Source organism: Rousettus aegyptiacus, unplaced genomic scaffold, assembly GCF_014176215.1.
Source record: "Rousettus aegyptiacus isolate mRouAeg1 unplaced genomic scaffold, mRouAeg1.p scaffold_m13_p_4, whole genome shotgun sequence".
Lineage (NCBI taxonomy): Eukaryota > Metazoa > Chordata > Mammalia > Chiroptera > Pteropodidae > Rousettus > Rousettus aegyptiacus.
The window spans coordinates 100383138-100407752 of record NW_023416307.1 but is presented as its reverse complement, the minus strand read 5'-3'; the positions used below and the strand labels follow the sequence as shown (position 1 = coordinate 100407752).

The 24615-nt window shown below is 37.3% G+C and overlaps 1 protein-coding gene across 5 annotated transcripts in view; it reads right to left on the bottom strand.

Annotated features, from left to right (window-relative positions):
* FOXP1 (forkhead box P1) overlaps window positions 1–24615 on the bottom strand; it is a 477086-nt gene that overhangs the window by 193574 nt on the left and 258897 nt on the right. For all 5 annotated transcript variants that reach the window (XM_016141476.2, XM_016141480.2, XM_016141479.2 and 2 more), the window contains one exon: window positions 22406–22590. In XM_016141476.2, coding sequence (XP_015996962.1) covers window positions 22406–22579 — 174 coding nt within the window. In that variant the 5' untranslated portion in view covers window positions 22580–22590. The remainder of the gene's footprint in view (window positions 1–22405; window positions 22591–24615) is intronic.

The following is a 24615-nucleotide window of genomic DNA, read 5'->3' as shown; positions in this document are numbered from 1 at the left end:
TACACTTTTGCAACCTCCTTCATCATTTTTAGTTAAAACAATGGGATGAATCCAGTGTATGAGTTATAGGTTCATACACTGCCAATTTACCAGTTGAAAAGGAAAGTTAATCATGAGACAGGCCCTGTTCCCAATACTTAAACTTTGATCATGTAAGGGAAGCTACTCCAGATAATTAAGATGCCTCCTTAACGAGAAAAGAATTGGTAATCAGCACAATCAGATTTGTGTTCAGCAAACTTTGTAAATAATGAGTCTTAATCTAAAATAAAACTATCCTAATAATACTTTTGAGGCCATATGTCTATGTTTCTCTTTCCTATTCCTTTTGTCAAAACAAAAATCTTATACTGCTATTTAAAGTGAACTGCAAAACACTTTGCAGTATATATCACAACAATGGTGCCCCTCCCCCTTTCCATTGAGCCTAATATTTGATTACAGCTAGTCAAATCAAGCTTTCGGGCAAATAATCTCCATTTTTAAAGTTAATGAGATATGGTCATGTCGACAACAGCTTGTAGAAACTTTAAATTTTAATTCCTGCAGGCTGTGCTGGCCTCTTTTACAGCAACTACTGTATGAATGAATTCAAATTTGCCAACATGGCTTATGTAGACAAGTGCACACTAATTAAAAATACCCACTGGTATCATAATTTAAATACCATGAAAATAAACTGTGAAAGTCGCTCGGATCCAGTCTCATGATTGCCTTAGAATGTGCTTCCTCAGACTATAGGATATTTCATTGCTGGTTTGTTCCTAGCTGAAAACTATTTTGCATCTTTGAGGTATTTGGAATTTTGATGTAATTATACAATTTGTGTCAACATTTGTTTCACATAAGCTGTTAAGTAGACCTCCCAGAATGACCCCTATTTGAGAAAACCATATTGCTGGGGCAAGTGACAAGTTTATATTTTTGACTTAGGGTCCATGTACAGTTAACTTCCCTTTATCTATAGTCCCTTCCCTTTTCTAAGTTCAAGCCATGATGAAATAAAAATAAAAGTTTTCTTTTCTTTTATCCTTTTTAAAGTCTTCATTCTTAATGTTTGTATTTTAACTGCTTTTCTTCCAAACAAGAAAGGTACGACATGCTTCTTTATCTAAATCTAATTCCTAAATGCTGCCATAACTTCTCTCCATCCAACCGCCTGTCCGTCCGTCCGTCCGTCCGTCCGTCTGTCCGTCCGTCCATCCATCCATCCACCCACCCACCCATTCACCCACCCACTCACTCACTCATACACACATTCTCTCTCTCTCTTTCTCATACACATACACACACACACACACACACACACATTTTTTTAACTTAAATAATTTTTGGCAAGGGAATTCCAAAGTCTGCCTTTGCTGGGATAAAAGCATATTTCATACAGGGTAAAAAAGTAGACCCCTCAAGGGTTAAAGCTATTTAAGGGGTTAAATATGCAATTACCTCTGACTAAAACCAGAGAGACATACAGATAAATAGAAGAAATGAAGTCCCCAGGTTCCCTTCAGAAGCCTTCATCACATTACTACCAGACAGAAACTCTTTAAGTACCATTTTCAGATGTTAAATCATTGTTCGAGCTGCACATATTCTTGCTATTCCTGGGGGAACAATATCTGAAGAGAGCGTGCTAACAAATGCAATCCCGTAAACAGGCATTTTTCCTCTCGTTGTTAGTGCCTTTATATCCCTGCTCTCGGCTCTGTCATCCATGCCTTTTCTCTGCTTTGAAGTAAAAGTAGCGAATGAGCGGCATCATCTATTATCCGGAGTGTGCATACAGATTATAAATAAGAAATAAAAATGACTTTTAGTACACCGCTTTTGCATTAGCAAGTTACCTTCTCTCTTACTTCCTCTGTCCTGCACATCATGCAACCAACAATCTATTAGAAACCTGAATTTCAGAGTTTCTTTCAGAGGGAGACACAGACTGGAAAATGTGTATGCTGAGACGTGAAAAGTTGTATCGACACGCACAAGGCTGGGATCTGGGCCATGGCTCTGAAACCAGCTTCTCTCCCTCCTTAACCCTTATCTTACAGATGTCCTTCAGAACAAGTGATGGGACTGGCTCTTCATTTACATTTTTCTGTTGACAAACAGAGTCCATGAATATTAATTATCCTGAAGTTTATTTGCAGAAAAGGCACTTTCTGATCCTTATCAATTATTTATTAAAAATCTCCACCACCTAATAATCTCATTAACATTATTATACTAAGGCCAACGGCAAATATTCCTTTGATAAGTAACAACCCAACCCTTTACCCTTCCTGCCAAATCTCAGGTAGCTTCCTTAACCACGGACAACCCAGCTTTTGCTTCTGAGACGTTTCTAGGTTGGTCCTCCATTTTCCTAATATAAAACAATTCACATACAGTACCTTTTATTTTAAAACTGAAAGCTTCTGATACACTAAGGAAAAGATAAATTAAAATTAAAACCTTGAAAAAATATATATGTATGCCTTTTTGATCCCTGCTGGTGATGTGCAGAATTACTAAATGGAAATCCCAAGGGACCAAAACCCCACAGTCAGGGAGCATGAGTGGCTTCAGGGGAATGCATCAGGTTTGGGGAAATGTGAGGGCCTGAAAAAATGTAATGCAAATGGAAATCACACCTCAGTAAGGAAGACACCTTACATTTATATAGTGTTTCACTGCTTACGAAGCATTTTGACCTACAGTACCTTATCTACTTCCCTTAATGTCCTTCTGGAGTGTCCAGGACAGTTATTATTAACTTTATCTTACAGATGAAGAAGCTGAGACTAAGCAACTGCCTAACGTCACCAAGCTACAAGGCGGCAGGGTATGGAAAAAGTCCAGGAGTTTTGCGTCCTGACTTGTTGACTGGTTCTATCTTCAAAATCAAGATTTCCTCTAACTTCCTTCTTCTTCCTTTTTGATTCACTGTTGGCATTTTAAAGGATATTCTTGCTTCGAAATTCATGTTTTGAAGGAGTGGAGTGCCTCTTGTTGATTCGTTAGATACTACACTTTCCAAAAATCATCAAAGCACCCAGCATCTCTAAAGCAGAGTTCTAATTTAATCAGAGACCACTGGGGGGTGGGGGCGGGAGGGGGGAACAGGATGCAATTTTAGAAGCAAAAGGAATCTTTGAAGTGAACTAGATTCTAGAGGCTCAAAGAATTTGTGACTTGTTACAAATCACAGAGTGAGTTATAGCAGCGACAGTGAAACCCAGCCTAGCTGATACCCACATCAATGTTCGTGGACCATATGTGCAGAACCCTTGCATTTTTCAAACTTGAGAGAGCACTTCTTTTTCCCTTTTGATCCAGGAGTCGCTTTTTCTCCACCCCCTCTCCCATCCCCACCCCACAAAAGTAGTTTTTCATGTATTGCTTAAGAACATGACTCAGAGTCCCTAAAAATTTCTAAAAATTTTACATGATTTGATAGGAATAATCAGCCTGGAAGACATTTCAGTTTCACTTTCTCAACCCTAAAGTCTCCATCCTCTTTTTTCCTCACCCTAAACTGCCCAACCAACCTGACTCCATTTACAAAGTTTCTAAAACAGAAAGCGCCTCCCCGGAAAAGAAGTTGTCTTTTTTCATATGGTGGGGGACATCTTTTCCCCTGCATAAAAATACTGCAAACTTAATAGAGACAGAACAATCTTCTGAGGAAACATACTATACATTCGATACAGAAGGACAAAGCCTGACCCAAAGTCAAGATGCTACACATTCCAGGTAGAAATTCAATAAAAGGCAAAACGAGAGTGGGGGTGCAGGTGATATGAGAGGCCAGTTCATAAACACTATGAACATCTAGGAAGAAATTACAGAGGTTAACTCTGGCAACTCCGATAACAATGAGACATGGTGATGAGCACTAAAGTCATCGCACAAGGAGTTGCTGGCATATTCTGGGAAGTCTTAGCTTCTTTCTCAACAGCATTCAAGAAAATGTGAGCTTGTCATAACCAGGATAACCACAGCAAATGAGGCTTTAAGGAATGGCAATTGGGAAATAAGCCATGGTAGGAAAGATGAAGCTGGGAAATTTTTATTTTTTATTAAAGAAGAAAGTGAAAAAATAAGTCATCAATGTTAAGGCATAACATCACTATAGCAGAGAAACTTTATCCATGCTACACAGAAACAATTTCCTTGAGCCACCATCTATGAATCCTGTATGTCACAGCAATTTCCAGTCTTTGTGGCACCAGAGACTGGCACTCCTATGAAAATCTAATGTCTGATGATCTGAGATGGAGATGAGGCGCTGATGCTGGTAATGGGGAGCAGCTCCAAATACAGATGAAGCTGCATTTGCTCAACCGCTCACCACGCACCTCCTGCTGTGTGGTCCAGTTCTTAACAGGCCATGGACCAGTACCAGTGCACGGCCTGAGAGCTGGGGACCCCTGCTGTAGGACTAGGGTCAGTAAACTACAGCTCACAGTCCAAATCCAAACCTCTGTCTGTTTTTGTAAATAAAGTTTTATTGGAACACAGTCATGCTCATTTATGTACTATTTATGTCTGTGTTCATGTGGAGCATTTGTGTCACAGACAGAAAGGCCAACAAAGCCAAAGAAGTCTACTATTTGAAGTAAATTTAAATGTAAAGTTTGCTGATCCATGCAGTGAAGAAAATAATCACTTTCCAATAATTGATTACGAAAATTTTAAAATAGATGTACATATACATACACACACACTCATACAGATATATCCTATGTATATATTGAACACAGTTCTTAATGGTGTTGGTAATCACAGGAATCAGTTTTTGATTTCATCCATCCTGACAGATCATGGAAGGGCCCACAACATATCCCAGAAGACTGTTTCTAAACACATCAGGGGCATCCATGCAAAAGTTAATCAAAGAACAAAGCCTTTATTTTGTCTGAGCTTAGTTTCTTCATCCATAAAATGTGAGGCTGGATCATCTAAGGAATTTTAAAAATTCTGTGACCCTACAGAGAAAGAAAAATAAGAAAAGCAAACACACACATCTATATATTTGGAGTAGGGAGTAGAGAGGAGAAAGAAGAATTGAGGATACAGGAGACAACAGGTACGATCAAGTGAGAACAGATAAATGTGTGTTAAAGGGACAAAATAATGTTAACTTTTTATCATTCCTACAGTAGGTAAAGATTCTGAAAGAGCTCAGTACCTATAACTAGTAGAAGGAATGCCCTATTCTTTAAACATAATAAAGAATTGTTAGGAGAGATCAAGGTTCTATGAACCCTTCTGCAGAAGATTGTGAGCCTTCAAGGAGACTGGGTAGAATGGACCTACTGTGGACTTTCAAAGCAGCATGAGGGGCAAACGTCCGAGCCACCTGAGCACGCATTCACTTCAGCTCCTTGTACTAGGAATCGAAATGGCCTGATTTTCTTCTCCGGCCCACCAACTGTCTCTTTTGCACAATGACAACACAGATTGTGATGCCTTTGAGGAACTGAGGTTCCCTACCTCTCAAACAGCAACCAAAAAGTGGAAGATTTTCATACTGTGACTTTTCTTCAAATAAAGTTGCTCCGCTGTTCTTCTCAAAAGCAGACTGTCAGTTTGTTTTCAAAGGTGTACGAGAAAGACTGAAAAAGATGTGCTGTAGCCTGGTATTTGGGCTTTTGTGTTGGTCCAGAACAGTGACCAACTAACCTGTGAGCTGACTTAACGGTTAAGGCAAGGACTAGGCATAATCAGCTGACTTCTAAAATAAGCCAGGAAAGTCAAGACTAACTCCCCAACTAGAAACAAACATATGCTCTGCTCTAGGAAAACGCACATAGTTTAACTGGTAGGTTATGAATCTTTAAAACTCCCACGGCAAGTCCTATCATACATCCTTCGTGAGTACTATCTTTTATTTATTGTACTAAGCAATGTTGTTTGTTGACTAGAGTGGTGTTGGATGTGAGCAAAGCAGGTGAGCCAGGGAAACATTAACACAAAATACCACTCCGAGAGCAAAGGACATTTTGTCAACAGAGCTAATCATTCTTAAAGCAAAACAATCCACTCTTCCAGATATTAAAACACTGAAAATAACTGTGGCAACATCAAAAGGACTAACTCATTAACCAGTGAAGTTGGGTGAAAATTTCCCCAAGAAACACAGGTACCAAAAATATTTTATCCAAATACATTTTTGTTGGTTGGGGAAAGGGTTTGAGCCTGTTATATAATACTAAGAAAACACAGAAGGTATTTCCCCAGTCCTGTCAGTCTGTGACAGCTGTTTGGAGCACCTGGAGAAAGCCTGCAGTTTAAGTCTTCTTGTTCCCTGTACTGAACACAAGAGCAATAAAGGGAAATTTGTCTGACCCAAAATGGCTGCTATTAAGTCTATAAAATATTTGTTGCAACCACCACAGCTTGCAGCTTATTAAGTGCAGACTCATTAATAAACCGAGATTTCCCATTTCTTAAAAGCCAACACTCCCATCCCCCTGACTAGCTGAGGAGACAGCGATGCGAAAGTTTTCCACGTCACAGCCATGGCTCAGACTCAGGTGTTTCGGAACCCCGACCCTCCTCTTGGTTGTCTGAGTACTGCCGGGTTTCTGTCATTTCCGAAGCAAAGCAAAGGCCTTCCAATAGAAGTGTTTCTGAAACAGAAGGACTTAATGTTAATTTCTGTCAGGGTGTGCCAGGCTTGGGTGCTGGTTAGAAGGATGCCTGCAACAGGTGTGAAGCAGGACCTTGCCTTTGAAAGGAAAAGAAACTCAAGAAGCAAAGCATAGCTAGCTGCTTCAGAGTGAAACTGGGCACATTCGCTAAAAATAAGAGAGTAGCCTGAAAAGAGGAAAGGGTAGAAACTGAAGAGCTTCTGTCTATGAGAATATCTGGCATCTTCTGACCAGACACAGTAAGAAAGGATGGGCTGAAATGGAAGAGTCCTGAATGAGACAGCATTCGAGGGTACTGAGTGAGGAAAGAGGTCTGGGGAACAGGGGAAATCCCATCCTACAGCATGGCCTCATCGTCACCACAGTAAACGCGAGGGAGTCTTGAGTGCTGTGGTGAAGAGTTCAGGCTGTGGGATTGGGGAGATGTGGGTTAGAAGTGGGCTCATCCGGCTGTGTGAAGTTGGACAGCTAATTAAGTTTCTTCCTGTGAAGAACAGGAATTTTAAGAGTACTGAGCTCATACAGTGCTTGTGAGAACAAGCTACACTACTACATGTAAGAGTAGTGAGCACACAACTAGAAGAGAAGCTTTCAATAAACTGTGCTATTGATACTACTACTACTTTTAACTTACTACTGCTGATATTAGTTAAGTTCACACTTATAAAAATCTGTGACAATAGGAATACTTAACATTTTAGATAAAAAGAAATGTATTCATTTATTGAAAATTGGTAGATTACCTATCATCATACCATGTTGAATGTTTCCTCATAAAAGCAATTTTTAAGAAATGTGCCTAAATACAAAATTACTTGGAAAAGCTGGGAGAAGATAAAAAGGAGGAAAGTTAGGAAAGTAGCATGAATTAAACTGTAAATTACGAAATTTAAAACTGAGAACACAAATTTCCTCCTAAAGCTAGAAACACAAAACATAAAAAAAAAATTGAGGAAAATGTGAACCATCATATAAGCGAATTAACCTACCATATAAGAGAAATAACAATTCCCACAGATAACATTGTTGCTATTTTTTTTATTACAGTTGATGTTTAATATTATTTAATATTAGTTTCAGATGTATAGCATAGTGGTTAGACATTTATATAATTTACAAAGTGATCCCACTGACAAGACTAGTACCCACCTGGCAGTCTACACAGTTATTACAGTATTAGTGACTATATTCCCTATGCTGTAGTTTACATCCCCACGACTATTCTGTAACTACCAATTTGTACTTCTTAATCCCGTCACCTTTTTCATGCAGCTCCCCAGCTCCCCACCAGCTATTTGTTTATCTATAAAACTCCATAGTGGGTACAGGAATAGGGGTATGTGAAACTTTGAAAGTGTGATTAAATAAAAAAGAGCTAATGTCCACCAAACTGCTGTCTCCGTAAAATGAGATTGCGAACGGTATAGTTTCTTTTTTCTCTGTTTTCTTAGCTTCATTTTCTAATCTTTCTACAATGAACATGTAATTAATTGTGCAGTAGAAAATTCAAAATTATTTGGTATTCAGTTTTCAATTGAAAACATCTGAACTACACCCAAGCCTTACAGGGAGCCAATACTGAGGACTTCGCTCTTGGCATTGGCACGTGGGGTATTTTGTAGGCTCTGGGAGAGTTGTGACTGTCTCAGCACCTCTCCCAGCACATTCAGCAGCCATTCCCTAATTACACCTCATTCTCTATGCCAATATTTTATGGGAGTTTCACAAAATGCACCTATAGCTAGTTATACTCACAAATTGGAGGACCTTCTAAAATACAGGCTTAAAAAAAATCGACTTTATTTTTTCTGTTCTTAATTCTTCAGAAACTTCCTCGGCCTTTATAAGAATCAAAAATTATCTCAGACTGGAACCTGGAAAGGGGAGCTTGCCAGACAATAGCCTAGGGAAGCTATTGGTTATGTGTAATATACAATTATTTGCTAACCTGGTTCTAGGTACCAGTCCCATGGAAATTATATAGGGAGGGCAGCGAGGAGCATTGAGACATAAAAATCACTGCCATGTGTGAAAACTTAGATGTTAAAAAAGAAAATGCAGGCATAAGAATTTAGCCAGAAAAAAAATAGACATGCCAATAAAAAAGCTGCTTCTTAAAATTTGGCTGGCGGTGTCCTCCCCCTCCCCAATGGATACTCTTAGGAAAGAAAACATGGTAGATTTTTTTTCTCCCTTGCCTGTATTTGATTTCCAATTAAAATTAAATATAAACTGAAATGCCACCTGGATTTTAGCAAAATCCAATCCCCACCCTCCACCCCTCCTTTTTCTTAAAAGAACCTGGGCTTACATATACAAACATTTTGCTAAATGACCCATGGCAAATTGCGTAATGCCAGTAAAAGTTGTGTTTTTTAAGTTATGAGCCCCAAAGATTTTATCTGAAATAAAACCCTGATTCAATTCAGATTCTGGAGGCAAGCTGTGTCCTTAACTCTGCCTCTAAATTTAAAACATTTGTGTGTGGGGCCCCTTCAGTAATGTTGCTAGTAGGTAAGAAGGAGAAATTCTGTATTTATTAGGATATGGGTTTTCTTTTCTAAAATGGTAAATTGGGGCACTAATTGCCTATAAGAACTGATTCTCTGCAGTCTTCATACAGAGGTCAGTTTTTAAATGAAGAGTCTGACTGTCATTTCAATTAAGCATCCCTATTTCAGTCCATCAGATCAATGAAGGAAGACACGAGAATTCCCATCTTCATAAGCAAGTGTTCTCCTTGAGGGTCTCCAACATGAATTTCTATAGTGCTCCAAGGTGACTGGATTTGAATATATAGTGGGTGGGGTAGGCTAAAGAATGGAACAGTAGTGAAAAACATCTCAGTTCTCTCCTGGCCTCTACCACTGGGTCTCTAAAACTTCAATCACGTGGATTCTCTGTCCTCAAAAGATGCTGAGTAAGAACAATAACAGTACCTGAGCATTTTAAAGGGCTAATCACTATGCTAAGGCCATTATGTATATTACTTAATGTGTTCATCACATGAACCTTCTCTAGAAATTACCTCTATTGCCCCATTTTACAGACACAAAAAGTAAGTCTCAGATTGGCGTAAATTGCCCAACTTCATTCAGGCAGCAAATGCTGGAGGTGAGAAACCCTTGTCAGTAGGATCCATGAAGTCTGGACTGAAATGTTCCTCTTGCCTTTTCTAGCTCCCTAAGTCAGTGAAATAAGTCTCTAGGGGAAATTGCATGCACTGGGAAAGTAACTAGGTATGTCTACATATGACTGTCAATACAAGGCACACTGAAGTCCACGTAGACAGGGAAGAAACCTGGAATAGGGAGCAGTGGAGACAATCTAAAGAAACGAGTGCATTTTTTCCCACCTATACTCTCTTTTTATTGACAAAAGGTTGTTTTTGTCACAAATTGATGATGTTAGAGAATGACGGTGAGTGGTTGTCTATTATGATGGTAGGAGCACCCAGACGTTTGGAAACTCTGGAGAAACAGAACTAGGGAGCAGACAGTGGTAGCTGAAAACATAACATGTTACAGAAGAAAATCTTATAACTATGAAATTTTATCCCTTGCTTTTTTGTGAAAAAATTATCTATCTATCTACCTACCTACCTACCTATCATCTATCTAAATCTTGCTCAAGGGGCAGCTATTGTCTGCCATTTATATACATCTCATAAAAGTTTTCAAATGTTTCTCAAATGGCATGAATGTGAATTATAACATAATGTTTAATCATAAAGGCAATAAATGTTATTGTTGAAATTTTAGAATATACAAAAAAGTATGAAGCATACAAAATAAACAATAATCCTACTAACATACAAAAATAGTAACATTTTTTAGACTTTTTCAGGGTTCCCTCATAAATTACTATGATAATTTGTTATTAAATACTCTATAATAGTGTTATTCCTAATGGGTATCCATTATTACCTCAAAATTATCTGCAACTATTTGCTTAACCTTTCTTCTAACATTAGAGATTTGGGTTCTTTTTTATTTTTCATATTATAAATACTAGTGTAATGAACACCTGCAGGTGAAAATCTTTCTGCGTGCCTCATGTTATTTCTATAGGTTAAATCTTAGTTAATTATGATGATAAAGAAAAGAATAACAATAGCTATACTTACAGACCTTTAACTATGTGCTGTACAATCTTCTAAGCATTTTATATTATACTCAGAATATTAAATGCTAATATTATCCCCCATTTGATAGATGTATAAATTGAGGCACAGAGAAATTGATCTGCACAATTACCCAACTAGGAAGTAGCAGAGCCACAACTCAGACAGAACACGCTGGCTCCATTGTCTATGTTTTTAGACACTCTGCCTTTTTGAGTGGTTATCAAAGTGTGATCCTCCAAATAGTAGCAGAAAATGGGTGAAAAGTATCAGAAATGCAAACTATTGGGCCCAAACCCAGATACTGCAGAATAAAGTACTCTAAGAGTAGGTCCAGAAATTGGTGTTTTAAGCTGACCTCCAGATCATTCCAATATACACAAAAGTTGGAGACCTCTGTTCAATGCTACATAACCTCTCAGTAAAATGGAGCCCAGAATCAGAGGGTGTGGCTATTTTAAGCCTCTTGATACCCAGTGCCAAACTAGCCACAGATGGGCTGCACAAACTTACACTCCCATCAGCCACATAAGGGAGTGCCAGTGCAATATGTACCATTTCTTGTAATCTTTGCCAATTTAGTCAAAGATCTAACTAGTTTATAGAACTCTTTAGTTAAAAGAGTTCAAAAGTATGTAAACCTGGTAATCACATTTGAATAGACATAAAATGGCTTACGACCTGTACAGAGTGCTTTATATGACCTTACTTTCCACAGACTAAGATATCCACGGACTAATCCAGGGACACAGGGAAGCTACTCATCAGATAACATACTTAAAAACAGAAATAAGCAGGAATGTAAAAAAAGAAGTAAGGCAGAAGAAAACAGAAAGCCAATGCATTCCCTACGAAAGACTATCAATTCATAAATAGCCAGACTGAGCAAATGTCTTCAAAATTTGACAAATATCTTAAAATCAGATATTACAATTTTAATTGTTCTAGCTACATAACAAATACTGACAAATTAGCTAAAATTTAATATAAATGTATGTGAAATATGGACACCATCGATGACTGGCCTTGTCAGCCTGCATCTAATCTCTGGAAATCAGATACTCTACTCAAGCAATGGTCTGTATAAACAGATAGGCCTTGACCATTTCCTGGAGACCAATAAACTCAGATTCTGGCGTCCAGCATAAAAAGACTTCTCCTCACCATGTATCACCAGTCATTCCATAGTAGGAATCCACTCTTTCTTCTCCTAAAATTAAAAGTGGCAAAATGGCAAAGACACATCTCTTGGGCACTTAATATCTAAGTCATAAGCCATATAGCTCAGTCTATACCTCTATCCATCATCTCCTGACTAAAAGGACTAAACTAAAGCAGCAAGTATGAACATACTGAATCATTGTTTCCTAAATTTTACCATAGTCTTTACAAATCCTACCAACAAAGACACAAATAAAAGTCCTCTCTGGGTAACTGAAGAGTTATTGCTTAAATCACTCATCTGTCGATTAGTCATACACATCTCTTTTATAGCCTGTTGTCATTTGCTTTAAAGCTTTTATTGATATTTAATTAACTTGTTTATCATGTCTTGAGATAGTCAGGATATTTCTTTGTATCTTCTAGCCTACCATGGGACCATGAACATAAGATATACTACATTTTTTTTATGTCAATTTTCTTTGGTAATTGAACCATAGCCAAGGACATTGGCCCTTGAGTGACTCACTCAGTGGTCAACATCCGTTTCTCTGGTAGGCTAACTGATTGTTTCTTTAACCACCAATGATGCCAAAACTTTTCATTTGTAAGATACATTCAATTAAATGGTTAGAAAGAAACTCTGCAGGTATAAAAAAACCTACAAGTTAAGTTACCATACCAGAAAATGCAAAGTCTTAATTTGTGATAATTTTTTGAGGGATAGTTTAGAAAAGAATGATGAATTATCCCTTAGTTTTACCACTATAAAGGAAGAGTCTAAGATTCTTGAAGGCAAGTCTTGCCACATCTGCAACTTACTAATACAGGGGTCAAAAACTTAAAAAAAATAATAATTTAAAAAATTTTCGATTATAGTTGACATACAATATTAGCTTAGTTTCAGGTGTACAACATAGTTATTAATCACTTATATAACTTATGAAGTGATCATCCAGATAAACTTAGTACCCATCAGATACCATATATAGTTATTACAATATTATTGACTATATTCCCTACGCTATACTTTACATTTCTGTGACTGTTTTTATAACTGCTCATTAGTACTTCTTAATTTCTTCACTTATTTTCACACAGTCCTCCAACTCCCCCTCCCATCTGGAAACCATCAAAATGTTCTCTGTACCTATGAGCTTTTAACAAATCTTTCTGTAAAGGACCAGATAACAAGTATTTCAGGCTTTGTGAGCCATGCATTTTCTGTTGTGACAACTCACCTCAGCTGTGTTAAGAAGACAGCAGCTATAAATAATAGTAAAAAGAGTGGGTGTGGGTGGGTTTCAATATAAACTTTATATAAAAAAAAAAAAAAGCAAGAAGTGGCAGGACAAATTTGGCCATATTTAGCCTCTGGTTCAGTTCACCAATCCCTGGTATAGTCTGTAGGCTTAATACAGTGCTTTGTACCTAAAACCTACCCAATGAAGGTACTAAAAGAATAGCTTAGATGAGTTTAAAATTATTTGCAGAATGCCATCTTGACAACTGTAACTGTGAATCACTATTGCAGAATATAATCTTGACAATTATAAACATGATTACCACATACTCAGCTTATGCATGATGCCTTCCCCTTTTAAAACATGTTAATGACACAGTAAAGTCTCTATATAAATGTAGATGCATACACATATATTACACAGCACAAAGTCTGTGTTTTTTAGACAAGTGTACATCTAATGAGATAATCAGAAGATCCTAATAAAAATGCGTGTTGTAAAGTCATTTTCACTTAGTCCTTTTGGATGTTGAATTCCCATTGAATTGAAATGGAAATATCACAAGTAGGAGGGAAAAAAATGAGGCAAGGTAAGCAATATTATCACCATATTATTTATCATACACATTAGGACCAAAAATAGTCAGGAAAGAATGAGCATTATGTCATTCTCTCCTAGTCTTTAACCTTGCAAAAGGTTGTTGAGTTCGTAGAGAGGATAACAAGAGTCAATACAAGAGGCTATAAAAATGGAACTACTTCTTATCATGCAACCTTGAAAAATTAATACTTAATAACTATAATAACAAAAGGCTACTTTTGCCTTATTTTAGAATGTTATATATTATTTTATTAAATTTTTCGAAAACTCTTTCTTCCTTCGGCTCTGAGCGGCATGGCTCTGCTGTTGAAAAGCAAAAGACATTTTACGCACAATTTTCCCTCTACTAGAAAGAGGTATATTGTGCCCTTCAGTGAACATAAAATTGATATTATCATCTCTTAGTTTATATCTCACTACTTAACCTTCAGATTAAAAGTTATTGGATTTGAATGACTAAGAAGACATCATGTCACCTTCCCTTCAATGTGGAGAGAGAGGAGTTGGAAAGGAGAGAAGGTACAGTGATAAAACTGTGATAAAAACAGGGATTTCAGATCAGCTGACACTATCCCTCTTATGACAAGTGACTATGATACCGACAATTCCTTACAGTTGTATGGATGATAAATTGTGTAATAAATGGTCTACTTTAAGGAACTTTGCTAAAGATGAATCTGTTTTAGAAAGTTAATTTTATTTTGGGTAGAGTCTAAAAGGAGCGGTCTAAAAATAGGGATAAAAAAGTTAATTCAAGGAGAGCCTTAGGGTTATTTAGATACTGGAAAATATCCTCTCAGAAGGATTAAAGGGAACAGATCTCCCTTCCCAATGCCTCTATGGAGGGCTCAACTTAAACATACAAACAAGGCCTTGACATCCCTAAGCAGTTTAATCTATCCCTTGTAAATGAGTCTTCCAATAGCACCGACTGTTTCATAATTACTCATTGTATTTTCCAACAAAAGAAACAACATGCACCCCCTTCACCTTAAAAAACAAATTCATTCTAAGAGGCTGTGTCAATATGAAACAAAGACTTTATCGAAGATCTAACATCGCAGTTTTGTTCTCTAAAAGGGATAAGTCCACTCCATGATCGATAGGAACTCACACGGTTTGTCGGCATTTCCCGCGTGACTTTTGGAAGATATGTTCATTACTAACTGGAAAAGGCTGAAGGGAAAATACTGGATAACTTTAATCTGAATAAACATACATATACACAATCAAAATAGTGAGCTTTTGTGATATAAGAGGGTGTTCTTTCTTTAAACAGCCTTTCAAAAAAGGGCTTTCCAAATTAAGGCCATCCTTTATTTACAAATTATGTTTGTGCTTTCTTTATCATGTCACGATAACTTCAACTAGTGACAGGTAGAAGAGAGACTTGGTTCTCTTCCTAATGCCCTTCTTTTTTGGTTCATGGTGCCACCACTTTGCTAATCATTCGGGTTAGATATCCTGAATCATGCTTTATAACTCCCACTCCCGGATGTTCTCACATCTCCTAATTCAAAAGTCCCCGTCGATTTTCCAATACTCCCCTCAGCAGTCATTCTTGATCCAGGCCTACCTTCCTCTTCCTATTTCATTCATTCACAGAGACTGTCCCATAACTTGCTCTATGGAAGACCTTGTGCTCTGTGTTGAATATCATGAAATGAGAAAGGCCCATCTCTGCCTTTAATGGGGCTTACAGTTCACCAAGGGACTCAAATGTAGTTGGAGAAATGCAGGGAGCAAGGGTAGTCAACAACAGGGTACTCTCAATTAAATGAGGTGAGGGTCACCCCATTACTAAATTCCAGACCAACTGGAATAACCTTGTCACTGCTATTAATTTCTCAGATAACTCTACTAAGCTAGGACAGGTCCAACCTTCTACTTAACTTTCAGTATACCTCCTCTTCTGTGGCCTTTCTTTTCTGCTTTGAAACTTCCCCTGGCTTAAAAACTCAAGCCTCCCACAGGCTTAACCCAATTTGCCTTCCAAACACCTTCCCATTGCTCCATAGTTTCTCCTTAGGCTGTAGCCAAATAAACTCCCAGTTGTCCTCCCATGCTTTCCCAGCACCTCACACATCATTTTGGTCCCCATATTTACTTACACATAGGCATACACAACAAATATCAGTTGAATGAAAGAATATGCAAACAAAGGAATAAATTAACCAAAGCTAGGGAACAAAATTAATACATGTTTTCCAGTGCAGCATATTTATTAGCTCACTTGGAACAAAGCAAAGACTAGGCCAGTATGTGAAACTCTCTTTACCACATTTTCTTCTGAGAGAAGGAAAAAAATGTAGTTGAATTTCTCTGAACCAAATCAAACACAGTATTTAGCAAAGGGTCTCTGGAATGTTACAAGTAACACTTCATAATTACAATAGATTTGAGTTCAAAGACCAAGTGATGAAAAGAAACTTTCTAATATGGGGTTCAATTCCCTATATAAACTTCCTTTCTGTGGCTCCATCTACCACTTGAATTTATATTGCTATTCTACTTTGTCATAAAAGCAGTCACCTTGTAACCCTTTTTATCAAGTAATCTATGCACTACCTAAGAGTACACTAGACTCCATCAGGCGAGCTATAGGTTTACATTACACAAACATACCAATTCTGCCTGCTCAGCACTAGTTGTCAATAAAAGCGAACAGTTGCAAAACAGCAAAGTAGGTTCCTTGCCTTCAGAGAACAGATAGGAGCCTGCCAGTTTTGCAAAATAAACTCTTTGCAATCACCGAAGCTAATCTGTCAACAAATTACCATTAAAGTCATACCTCCTAAAAGTTCAAAAAGAGATTTCTGATTAGACAAGAGATAGCAAGTATTTTTTTTTATTATTACTATTAGCTCACAGGTCAAGGCTTAAAATTACTTTGTCAAAGCAGCAACGCTTTTGCTTAAAGTCAAGAGGGTAGACTTCACTCATAATGAAATGTGGCATCTGAGTTTCTATTACCATGCTCTTTTACGTACATGGCTCTTTTTTTCTTTTTTGTTTCCCGTGCCATCTTAATTTTCAATGGAGAGATTAATGACACACAACTGTTTAACAATCAAAACCTGAAAGAATTTCATTCAAGGCTCACATCACATGTTACATAAATCTTTGACAACAATATTTTGATGGAAGGCAGGTCTAAACTAACAGAGTAGAGAGAGAACTAAGTTTAGCATCTAGGGTGAAATAGGTGAAATATGCCTTTTCCAGAAAGACCCACAAAACGAATTGAGAAAAGTGGGAATTTGTTATTGTTGTGGCTGATTTTTCATTATTTGTCAGAATTATCTGAACTCCTATCTCAGTTTTGTGTCAGTTTGTTTATATCATTTTTGTTAACGTTTTGGTGGCAATGACTCCCACAGAATAGTTTCGCCCATCAGTATTTTCAATGACATTTTAATGCCGTCTCCAAAAAAGAGTATATCTTAGCAGAGCAATTTCTTTAAAATTATAGCTTTCCTTCTACCTGTGGAGGAAAGTTTTAGCTTCTATCACAGTGCCTGGCCCTGTAAGGGCACTTGATAAATAATAATATCTTTTCTTACAATCCCTTCCAGAAGATTCCCTTTTAGGACACAAATATGCTGACCATCTTTTCCCTTCCCATAGCATCAAAAGACCCTCCTTTCAGATATGGTCCCTGGCAGCTACAATGGGAAAGGCCACTTGAGAGCATTCCTAACAAAGTTCATAAGCAACTCTTTTCAAAGGAAAAAAATAGCAAAGCTGAATTACTTATTGCTTCCCAGTCTTAAGTATGGATCTATAAGATCCACACTTAATCACTCAAGCCTCTCTCTATGGAGTGAGAAACAAGGCAAAGGATGGTCACTGGAATTTAACATGGTTCCCCTTAGGAATGTGGGTAAGAATGAGAAGCAAAGAGATGGCTCCTTTCACATAAGCATATTGCCCATCCAAACACTGACACCTATTTCTTCCAGGCATTGTTTTTCACAGAGGCAACTAAAGTTGGAAATTTTGGCAGAACAACTTCCTACTTCTTCGCAATACCTACTGGTATTTTGGGTGACAAAAACTAAATGAAGGGATTTATTGTGTCGTTTTAAAAAAGAGAAGAATTTTAAATTTTTGTGTACTGAATTATACTAAAACACTGACATTTTGGTCATTATGATTCCATTTCTCACATTCAGAGAACCGCAGGATATACACTCATGAGTCCCCCAGCCTCCTTGGCAGTGTATTTCCACATCCCCTTTGAATGTACATAACTAGACTTTCTTGAGTCCTACCACACTCATGCTATTTCTCTGAGCTTCTCTCGTCCTGTGTAATGACTAATCTTTTAGCTCCTTCAAGGGCTCATCAGCAAGATTCAACCCAATAAGTCTTCCTTCTTCCCTTTCATGATTTTTCAGAAGCTCTCTATTCTTTCCACCTCTCTTTATCTCCTACACAGTCATTTGGCATTCTGTCTCTTTCTTTTACATGATTAACATGAAACAAGTACCACTACCTTTTGGGCTAAAAGGTCCAGTATCTTAAACCAAATGTCAAAGAAGCTATATGAAGTAAATATGTCAATTATCTATACTCTCTAAATAATACATGTTCAAATTCCATATATAGTTTCTTTTTTTGTCTTTCTCACACATTATCTCTAAACTGCCCCCCCCCACAGAAAATGATAGCCACACCTCAACACCACAGCAACTAAAGCTCTCCCTACACTGATTTGCAGACAATAAAATTGCCAGTAGTACTATAAAAACCCCCAAAACAAAAATCAAACAAAAAAAACAAACCCCAAAAACCCATCATTAAATGGAATGTTGTTAAAAAATAGCTGTTTTATTTAACAGCTATTCATTTTTATTGAATAAACATTTTCTAGTATGCATTCTGTTAATTGACCTGACAGCATATGCTGTATATGGAGAAACTTCTAAACATTATGCTCTATGTAATATGCTTATCTGAAAAAGCTCTCATTTGCAGCAATATGGAAATAAAATTCTGCTTTCTAAAATTCAAGACTTTTAAAATGCATTAATCCACACAGTTTATGAAATTGCTCTGGACATTTTAAAATCCTTTCTTTAAGAAAAAACTTTAGTAATTGGTAATAGTATTTGTTGCGGAGTTTCATAATGGAGTAGTGCATATCCAATATAGAACTTTTACAGGCCTAGAAATGGGGCAGGCATAATAGGAAATAAAAAGCAGTTATGGTATCGGGTAAAGAATTACTCAATGCCTAAAAGAAAATGTTCGGAAACTCTATCAAATTATATTATTAGAAAACTATTGTTGTAATAGTTTCATGGCCCAGATATAAGTAGAGTTGAAACATTACAGAGATAATAAATGCAATTAGTTTGAGGAAGGAAGACAGTTTGTGAGTAGGTTGGTGGGCTCCTCCAGCTAATGGCAGCACCTCTCCTTGGTTGATGGATTTTGAGTGATGATGGCATCTTCCAGACCAGAATCACCAACTCTACTGCCTGGAGGGCACAAATGGGCAAGGCTGCTGGGTGGGACCAACCCAAGGGATGCAAGCTCCCTGACTTAAGCAGCAATTCATTTCCCAATGATTGTTGCCCTTGTAGGAATACTGATCCGGGGTGAGCAGATCTGATTTTTTTAAGGGAAGATTTTTTAAGAGAAAGCCAGATTTCCCTCATTTTCTAAGTTATCAGCTATGTAATTTTTAAAAAACACAACTCTGTTTGGATATGGTTTAGATATTCTATAGACCAAACCAAGGAGAGAAGTCACTCCACAGTGAATCTTTGGGAAAACTCTCCATTCTGAAAGGGCACATGCTATCATTTGTAAATCTTTGGTAACATGGACCAAACATGGAAAGGCTTCAATTTATTTATTTTAAATCCTGGCATTAGGTAAAAATTCTTCCTATGTCATCAATGATTGTACTGGTGCAACTGGAAAATCCTATAACATTCAGTTTCACAGACAGCATAATTAACTCGTTTTTATATCAAGCCCTTTTAAGCCAGATCTTTTTGTTCCATGGACTTCTAACATATTTTACAGTTCTAATTCTCTTCCACTGTCCTACATTAATCAAAGCTATAACCCCTGTTGTCTTTGTACTACAGAATCAGAATGTGCCCCTGGCGAGGAATGGGGGAAAAGTCAACAGGAATTAAATTTCAGTGCAACTGTTTACTCAACTGTGGCCTGCAGTTATTGAAATTTTATCCGTGGTTTTGTGTGACTACCGCAGTAATGAATTCAGCATGGCTGTGATTTTCTCACTGCTGGTATTCTCACTTCAAGTAAAAACCTGTAGAATAAAAATGACAAAAACGACCCAAGTCCATCACGTTGACGCTCAGATTTCTCCAAACTGTTTAATTGTTGCAGTTTTCAATTTGGAAGACAAGCCTGATAACTCTGGTCCTGTGAAAGTTTTTGAATCCTGTAGTTTTTTTTTCTTATTTTAACTACAGGCTTTCTTTTCCCCCAACAACCTGTTAAAAGCCTCATCATACACTAAGGGGAGTCAAACAGCTGTCAGTATTTTATTTTAAAAGACCAGAAAAGGCTGGCCAACCACAACATGTGAGGTTTGAGCCACAAAGATAGACCCGCTGCTTTCTTTCTTCCTAAAATATATCAATGGAAAACAAACCAATTTTTAAAAAAATATTCAAAAAGAGTTCTGAAGTACAATCAAAGATATTGACCTTGATATCAAAAACCCATTAACACGTATTTTCCAAAGTGGTCACAGCCAGAATAAAGAGGGGAGATGTGACTAATTTTGCTCCTGATGATTTTTAAGGAAGATGTTGTTAAAATGCACATTTATAACTTAACTTTCTTTGTAAGGTAAGTGTGTCATTGCTGTTATAGGAGTGTGTGTGCGCGCGTGCGCGCGCGTGCGCGCATGTGGCATATATATTAAGTTTTTGGCTGGCTTACTCCTTTGAGACAGTGAATGATTTTCTGTTCTTGAAATAAAATACAGAAGTTAATTTTCCATTTATTTAATTGATGTGTTCTAAATACTAAGTACTTGGGGTTCATACCACATTGGTCAATAGTCCCACCTCAACTACTCCATAAAGAAACAGTTGATTTTGGCCTCTATGGTAAGGACAAAGAAAATGGCACTCTAAAATACCATTTATTTTCAAAATAAACAATCGATATCTGGAAACACCACCTGAGCAAATACATCGATACCCTTATACTACTTACTGATAGGTTTTGGTTAAGAATCTCATTTGTTAGAATTAGGCCATTTGTACTAACTTAAATGCACATTGTTTATACACAACATACATCGTAAATTCCAGCCCAAGGTGCAGATACAAACAGGTGCGGGCTGCCAATGAATGAGAGATTAAATCACTTAAACAAAGTCCTCTGAATTAAGACCTTAGCTTGTCTTAGTTTCTTTCTCTCCTGACAGGTTCTATTGTCTCATGTTGGTTCCACCAATTTCTACCGGAATAAGAATCTAATAATCCCTTATATTTTAAAAAATTCTTAGCAAAAAGAAAATAAAATATGCTTTAGAGCCTGCCAAAGGCTATATCCCTAAGATACAAACAGATACTTTGCTTCTCTGATACAGATTCCAAGAAAACGTTTGAGATTTGCAGTTCTTCTCCCTCACTCCCCAACTTCTGTTTCTTTCAGAAAGGCTCAAAGATGCATCATTCTTTTTTCCACCTTTTACCAAGTGGCACCATAACTATGTACTGAATAAATGAATCAAAGACTAATATGGAACAAAAACGATCCATTATCTTTAACAAAAACTAATAATATAACCTGATTCCAAGAGAGGTTAGAAAACAATGCCTGCCTTCAGGCAAATGCTATTTACCTATTTGAATTTTCATCAACAATTTGGCCACACAACACCATTTTCTGGGTCACCTTTACCTCTCAAAATATTTTATCTGTCACTCACAGGTACCCACTTACATGCCTGCAAAATAATATAACAGGAATGAGTGTGTCCCAATTCATGTGCATTCTGGGGAGCCACCAAGTAGAGATAATATAAAACATTAATAGGATTTAGCTACATGCCAATAGCCATATGTATGTAAGAAACATATGTAAGTGGCCCATACCTCTAAATTCCTACAGGTAGCAGGAAGCAACTTCTTACACTGATGCCTGTGTTATTGCTTTTTTGACTGTTAGTTACCCAATTCTGCCTGTATTTCCATTTGTTTCTACTCTCCTTTTCACCTACCCTTTTCTCTCTTCTATCCTTTTTTTTTTTAATCTCTTATACTTTCCTTATTGTTTCCTTCTTCATAAGGCTTAATAAGTCAGTTCTTTCTTTTTTTAATTAAAGCATTGTATACTATTTCTCCAAAGGTTAATTTTATTCCAAGTAGTTAAACTTTAGTCTGACATACTGAGAGCTGGGAGGGAATAGCCAGAGGTCCACTCAATCCCATTCCCAACAACCGCTCCCCAAGAGTGGGTTCTGAAGACTTCCTAATCCCAAAGGCTTGCGAATTAGTCTCTTAAACCAATCGGCGGGACCCGAAAAGATACTGCTTACAGTCAGATGGAGAGTCAAGTGAGCATAAAATATTCACAGTGGTTAAGTGTCAAATCATTGGCATGGACCACACTCCACGTTTGACTCCAGAGCACAGTACCTGCTGCTGCTGCACGTGAGCCAGATCGGCCGCCCCAACGTCCACGGCTGGCGTCTCTCCGTTGGACCGCCCTTCCCGAAGACTGCCACACTCTAATAAGTGGTTGCCGCTGCTCGACCCATTCTGGATGGCTGAACCGTTGCTTTTTGTCTCAGGCCCAGATTCTTGCATCATGACTCAAAAACCTGATAGAAGGATTTTCAGGAGGGAGTGGGGGAGAAAGGGAAAAAGAAAAAAGCAGCTGTTAAAACAGTTGTTGTATGTAAGGAGAAGGGCCCTGCTTTAAATGTTGCCAAAAATCTATAAACAGTTGTCATTTTCTTTCACTCAGTTTATCCCCGTTAATGGTCCAGTCCACTAGTTTCTGAGTATGGAACTATCGGTCCAAATTCAAGTTTTAGCAGTAATGTTTTAAATATGTTATCTTTTCCCCTTGGAAAAAATAAATACTTCAGGTGGACCTAGAATTTATAATTAAATTTCCATAATCATATCTCGATATTTTGCCCAAAAGCCAATAAGTCATTCTATACAGGATATTAGGTAAAACATTAAATTTTAGTGTATGGAGACTCTGTGGTGATGACACTCTTAGGGAAAAACTCTCCAATTTAAGTTTATCAAGAGATGACACACATTACCAGGAGGTCCCTGAGGTAATTTGTGATGTAAACCCTGACAGACAAAAATCAAAAACCATCTTAAAGATTTGTACTCCTCAGTATTACTCAGGTACTGAAACTCTTCGAAAGTGGCCATTCTAAGATAGGCCACTTTTAGGGAGGAAAAACAAGCCTCCTCTTTTCAGAAGCTAAATGAATCTAGACTTTGATCTTTGTCTTCTACTTAAAATAGTCTTGAAAATCGCATTCAAACTTACACGTTTCTCATGCTGGATTACTAACCATTAATTTGGCTTGAAAGGTCTGGGCCTTCTTATATTTCTTTTGGAGAAAATCTTGCCCAGGCAGACCAAAAAAATGTCTGAATTTGAAAGTACTAAACATCTAATAATAACAATTATAATTATAATTATATAATGATATATGTAAATATAGCCCAAGATAAGTAGCTAGAGAATATCACCTGCACAAATACATTTTACATTCCATCTTGTTATACTCTGTAGGTACAAAACTATTATCCCAGGGAGCCAATTCAGCTCTTGGCAAAGGTGTCCCATTATGACAAAAGACATAATATTTGCTAATGTCAACTGTTACCATCTATTTAGCAACAGTGTTGTGCCGGGCCCTATTGCAGGTAATTTACAGACATTCTCCCATTTAGTTTTGATGACGATTGCAATCTCCAGTTTGCAGATGAGGAAACTGGGCTCCAGGGGAGTTGTTTTAATTTGCCCAACATGTATCACAGCTAAGTATGGTGGAATCAGAAGTAGAACAAGTTCAGTCTCATGTCACAGCTCTTAACCACGTATCTTCTTAAAGTTGAGGTACCGTGAGGACTACACAACGAAAATGGATAATCCATACTCCAAGTTCGTAGAGTAGGAACTCAAAAAGGAAAAACAACAGTAGCTAAAGGAAGTTGACAATTCAAACACAAAAGCCGAGATATGCTTGAATAATGAAAACTTTCCTGTGAAATACCAATCACAGATAAAAGGTCAGATAAAATGGAAAGACATACGTACAACCAGTGCTACAGATTTCTCCCCTATACATGAAATAGGTAGCAACATGGAAATTTAAATACTATGGACATTTAAGACAAGGTTGCCTTTTTGCTAGAAATTGGTTTAAGTCTCTTTTCTATAGGCTTCTTCTACAGACAAAAACAAATGGAAGAATTAAAGGCAGAAAAATGCACATCTTTCTTCATTTCCTTTAGTGCACAGTATGATCCAGCTTGAGCATAAACTTCATAGATCCAGAAGACATATTCTTTAAAGTTAATCCAATACTGAAGGGGATTAAGAATGGCATTTTTTGTTAACAGGTGGGAAACAAACCCAGAAGCAACAGCTGATTCACTCTTACTTCTTTATATTAAACTTTCCAGTAATTATAGTCCTTTAAAAATTGCATTCATAGCCTTACAGTCTGCAGGGTAAAGAATCTATCAAAAACAAACAAACAAACAAACAAACAAACGAAAATAAAAAAGAAAAGAAAAGAAAAGAAAAGAAAAGAAAAGAAAAAGAAAACAACCAAAACTTTTTCTAAGATTTAGAAACCAGGCAATGC